This window comes from Ylistrum balloti, unplaced genomic scaffold (assembly GCF_031769215.1).
Source record: "Ylistrum balloti isolate Yb309-2 unplaced genomic scaffold, AGI_CSIRO_Ybal_v1 Utg370464, whole genome shotgun sequence".
Classification (NCBI taxonomy): domain Eukaryota; kingdom Metazoa; phylum Mollusca; class Bivalvia; order Pectinida; family Pectinidae; genus Ylistrum; species Ylistrum balloti.
Window position 1 is genome coordinate 397507 of NW_026782306.1, and position 6000 is coordinate 403506.

The 6000-nt window shown below is 34.3% G+C and overlaps 1 protein-coding gene across 1 annotated transcript in view; it reads right to left on the reverse strand.

Moving 5' to 3' along the window:
* LOC132555226 (dual 3',5'-cyclic-AMP and -GMP phosphodiesterase 11A-like) overlaps window positions 1-2514 on the reverse strand; it is a 98984-nt gene extending 96470 nt beyond the window's left edge. The window contains exon 1 of the mRNA XM_060219575.1: window positions 1702-2514. Coding sequence (XP_060075558.1) covers window positions 1702-2514 — 813 coding nt within the window. The remainder of the gene's footprint in view (window positions 1-1701) is intronic.
* Window positions 2515-6000: the final 3486 nt, after the last annotated feature.

Sequence of the window (6000 nt, forward strand, 5' to 3'; positions counted from 1 at the left end):
AGAGATAAACAGTTTGTTTACATCCTGATAAAATGGAAAGGAAAATTACTCTCACACATATGTTGCACTTTCAACTATTTAAAAATTGTATGGATTAAAAAAAATGTATTTCCTGAAAGTAAAGTGGTATACCTAATCTGTGTAAATTATGCGGGGTTGGGGACTGGTATCAATCCATTACAGTAAATTATATTACCGTACAACTACAGGCATTGTGGAACCTATTTCAAACATTCTTCTCACCTTTATTGAATAATATTGATCTAGAAAATAGGTTTGCACGCTACATTATTTTGCAGTGTGCACTTCGTAATAACATTTTTGAATTTTACGGATATCTACAATGTGTATACAACATAAATCAAGTGATGTGACTCACATTCTTTAAGACAACAAACAGAACCGAGAGGTTCGTGATGTACTTCCTACAACCCCATGGTTAAGACAGGGTGAGTTGAACTACTGATTTACCTAAAGATGAACTGTGCTTGTTGATCCAAGATTGCTTTCAGATCTCAAACCAGTTTGACGATTAGAAATAGGTCCAAAATAACGTAATATTTGATATGTACGTTATTTAAAGGTAAGCAATTTGATTTTGTTCTCAATTGTGCCTTTTATCATTTTTATTATCTAATTCTAAACACGAGCCACTAACAAATCCATCTTTTTTCTCGATTTTCAGGACATCATACTCACTGGATGTCAACACTGCTTCATCCAAACCGTTTTGCAGTTCTGTAAAATCGGTGAGTTTCGTGGTAGATTCATTTTCGTTGATTGCATGGAAAGATCTTAACACAAGAATCCCTCTGTTTAGATTAGTGTAAATTGATTCATTGTGCTATATTTATTCCCGAATATAAATGTCATCGAAAACAAAAATTTGGGGGGGGGGGGATTTACATAATTTTTCAGTATTGTTTTCTACTTTTTTTTTTTTTGCTTTTAAGTACAATATCTTATGTTTGACAGAGAATAATAATGTTCCCGTATGTAAGATATATAATAAGTTCCCGTATGTAAGGTATATAATAAGTTCCCGTATGTAAGGTATAAAATAAGTTCCCGTATGTAAGGTATATAATTAGTTACCGTATGTAAGGTATATAATAAGTTCCCGTATGTAAGGTATGAAATAAGTTCCCGTATGTAAGGTATATAATTAGTTAACCTATGTAAGGTATATAATAAGTTCCCGTATGTAAAGTATATAACAAGTCAGATGGTTGATGATAATGTAGAAACAAGTCATATGGTAAATAAGGAATCGATATCAATATTTTTGGTACTTACATTATTACATCTGATACCACAAAATTTATTTCTAGGAAGTTCTATCGAGAAAGGAGGGGTAGTCTGTCGTGTAAAAGCAATACAACCGTTGAGTCGTTATTTTGATATATAAAGTTGGGATTTGCAGGACATATTTTGCTTAAAGTTGGAACAAACAGTCAACAAATTAAACGTTTAGAAAAGAAGCTGAATTTTTTCATATGGATGTAACACATGTAAACATCATTAAATATACCAACTCGCTGAGGTTCAATTCGATAACGTCAAATGTTGCGAACGACACTCAAAGCGGCACTAAAATACTTTCAAAATTGTGGTTTTGGTAGATTTTGTATGGCCGCGAATCCATAGTTGGATCCTTTCCTTTATCTTTTTTCTAAAATTAAACTTTAAAAGTTTACTTACCAAACTTGCGTCCAGGATATTCACCGTGTCTCCATTTGCAGCAACATGTCCTATTATTCCTTTTCCCCACGCGACTTTGATGCTGCTCTCACCGGAAGTGGATGGAAAGATTGAGGTCCCAGAATGAATATCAAATAACTTGGACACAAGGACAGGGCGATTAGAACCCTTTCCCTCTACAACAAACACGGACCCTGCATCACCATCAACTAACACACTAATGTTGGATTTTATCTTGTTGGTAAGACTCCGAAGGTCAAGGTCGTTGGAAATATCCTTCACAATTTCCAAAAAGAAATCCCGTTCGTTGAGTTGTCTCAGATCCCGCTTCATGTCGATATCTTTACTAGGATAACGTGGTAGTCTCACCTTTGACTGTATCAAAAGACTCAAAATGTTCACAGAATTTGGGGGCAGAGACCGGAACATCCGCATGTCTTTTAGACTACTACGTCGGCCCTCGATCGTGAGTTCGGGTGAGGACGTCGGCTCGTAAGTTCTAAATATGTTCTTCTTTTTTGATTTCGCGAAGTCCTGACGAAGATATTTTTTAGAATTTGTTCTTTGGTGAGCATTCTCAAAAAAACCATCATCACAACGAAGATCACGTGGAGAGGAGGGATTGCTGTTACCACCACTCAGTGAACCCCTTTTGGTAGGATGTGGTGCACTTTCACCTACCGCGCTATATCCGTGCAGTAACAGCCACTTGTTGATAAGGATAGTATCCGCTTTCTTTAGGAATAATTCATGCATGAAGTCTTTGTGTGAATCCATCCATTCCTCCACGGCACTCGCAGTCAATCCTGACATTGTCTCAAGTAACCTACTCCGATCTCATCAACAAATTGTTATATATGTGTCTTTCCATAGTTGGGAGACGGACATTTTGAAAGAGCCGTTTTCTATATAAAGCTCACATTCTGATAAACGCAAACGTAACAAGAAAATCACGATTTTGTTATTCAGAAAGCACCGTATTCAGTAGAGTGTAAGATCTCTCACATTTGTTTGTGTTCCTTTGAAAGAATTTGCCTCTCAGCGTTAGGGCGATTAAGTTTTCTTTCCAAACAGAAACATATTGGTAACACGAAACACTATTTGGTCATCGAATTTTTCAAACTTGCTGACTCGTGCCTATATATACAAACCAATGCTTGTCACGTGGTTTTTATAGCGTGCTCAACGTTGACCGTACATATAAAAACATTAAAAGTCATGAGTTGCCACGGGGTTTATGTTACAATTCATCTTACGAAAAAATCACTGTAAAAATCCAGCAATATTTCCTGTAGATCATACAATTATCCATACAATTAGTATTTTTACAAAAAGTAAAAAAAAATCTAAAGTACATATCCATTTACTGGATTAACTTCAACACCGAGTAAGTTTAACTTGCTGTGAACATTACGATATCAAATCCTACTATATCAGTATTACTCTGCAGCCCAATAGGGGACATTGTCCCCACACACCAAGCTAATCCCGTATGTTGTTATACAGAGCCAGTACGAATGACTGGATATGATGAGAGCGTAGTGTTTCAGTTCTGTGTTAGCGGTCGCCCAACAGATATGTATCTATCGGCGCATTTGCTATTGCGGATCGATATCTGCTGGAAGCTGTGATCCGGTCGCGTAGTAATCATGTGTCATCCAGGATCATTTTGCCGCGCATTCTGACAAAAAGTGACACCATTATTGAAAAGAATCATACTTCTCTGTATTACGAACACTATTGTACCAACTGACAACTTCATTAATTATTGACTGGTGTTAAATGCTGTAGACGGTACCATATAAAATATACCTATACCTATGACTGCTCCCAACTCTGATGTAGAACGAACTGACCGCTAAGTCATTGATTCTATGATACTATAATAATGAGAATCAGTCACCATTATCTATAGGAAAGAATGTGCGCTCATTCGTGTGGTATTAATAGCGAAATTTGAATAACTAAACGGTCATCTATGTATATATAGTACGGACTTGATGACTCTAGTAAATGTCGATGAATTCACTTTCAGATAAAAACACAAGATATTTTTTTCATATTCATCAATGTGTACAATAACAGACCAAATATTTTTATGATACGACAGTACGTTTTATAAATGTAAAGCCTATATATGACATGACAGTACGTTTTATAAATGTAAAGTCTATATATGACATGACAGTACGTTTTATAAATGTAAAGCCTATATATGACATGACAGTACGTTTTATACATGTAAAGTCTGTATATGATACGACAGTACGTTTTATAAATGTAAAGTCTATATATGACATGACAGTACGTTTTATAAATGTAAAGTCTATATATGACATGACAGTACGTTTTATAAATGTAAAGTCTGTATATGATACGACAGTACGTTTTATAAATGTAAAGCCTATATATGACATGACAGAACGTTTTATAAATGTGAAGTCTGTATATGATACGACAGTACGTTTTATAAATGTAAAGTCTATATATGACATGACAGAACGTTTTATCAATGTAAAGTCTTTATATGACATGACAGTACGTTTTATAAATGTAAAGTCTGTATATGACATGACAGTACGTTTTATAAATGTAAAGTTTTTATATAAGACAGTACGTTTTATAAATGTGAAGTCTGTATATGATACGACAGTACGTTTTATAAATGTAAAGCCTATATATGACATGACAGTAAGTTTTATAAATGCCTTTATATAGCCTTTATATAAGACAGTACGTTTTATAAATGTATATAGCCTTTATATGATAGGACAGTACGTTTTATAAATGTAAAGCCTTTATATGATAGGACAGTACGTTTTATAAATGTAAAGCCTATATATGACATGACAGTAAGTTTTATAAATGTATAGCCTTTATATAAGACAGTACGTTTTATAAATGTAAAGCCTTTATATGATAGGACAGTACGTTTTATAAATGTAAAGCCTTTATATGATAGGACAGTACGTTTTATAAATGTAAAGCCTATGGATGATTCACATGTTTACCATGCATTCCCCCGTTCATTAAGACAACAATACCTAAAACTGTATCCAACCTCCACAATGAAATGCGAGTTTAAAATTCAATAAGTAAATAGTTCACCAAGGAAATAAAAGATAATGTAATTATTTAAAAGATAAACTTTAGAAACAGCAATAACATGTATTTTCTCAACAGTAACATGACAAACATTATCCAGTATTCTCTTTATAATACTTATTTTTCGAATCATTACAAAGTTGTATGTGACAGGTGAATATTTGATTACAGCCTGTACATTTAACAGTAAGCTTCAGATTGTGATGTGGCCGACCATGCCATCAGTTACTCTAACACTGTTAAAATTCCTATCATTGGTTAACGTCGGCAATACTTTGAGGAATATTTCAATCGATATACAAATTAATTTTACCCTATGTAGTTATTGACTTTACAATATTGCTCGTAAGATGTGAAATGATTGTTTACAATTTTATACATAACATTTATAACTTGTTTCGAAATATCACTCTAGCCTTTAACAACATCCTTGTCGAGTTTGGCGGTAAGATCTTCCAACAGACTCTTGGCATACCTATGGAACTAACTTTACCCCTCTGGTGTCTGACTTTTAGTGTTCATTTCAAGCTGACTTTTTTAAGAAGAGGTTGTCAAAACAGGTCAAAGACATACATTTTAATTTTATATATATTGGTGACGTCTTGTCTCTAAATAACAAGAGATTTATTGACCGAGTCCATCAAACGTACCCACTAGAATTTAAAGGACACGACTGCCTCTTCTACATCAGTCGCCGATTTCGATCTTTTCCTATCATGAAACCAACACGGATAGCTTTCAACCGCACTGCATGAAAAACATGAAGATTTCGATTTCCCTATTGTTAATATCCCTTTTCTGGATAGCAACAGTCCTACATTACCAATACAAAGTGTTCACATGTTGCAGTTTCATTTAAATTCATGATTTTCGTACAAGATATCGGCAAATGACAAGCTCACAATAGAGGTGTCGAGAGATGTTATTCTCTTGTTCAATATTCTTATTATTTGCCCAGATTTCTACATGTGACTCTTGTTCACCGAAATTTAATTTGGATTCTGTTGACAGAAAGTATTTTCTTTTATTTTCATTTAACAAATCATAAAACTAAATCACAACAGAAAATGTAATCTCAGATTGTCTGGGTGAAGAGTGTGCTTTACGAAATATCAATTCCCATTTCATACTGAACGCCGGAAATCTGCCATCAGCCACGTCTGTGTATCGATGTTATATATAGTTTTACCGTCC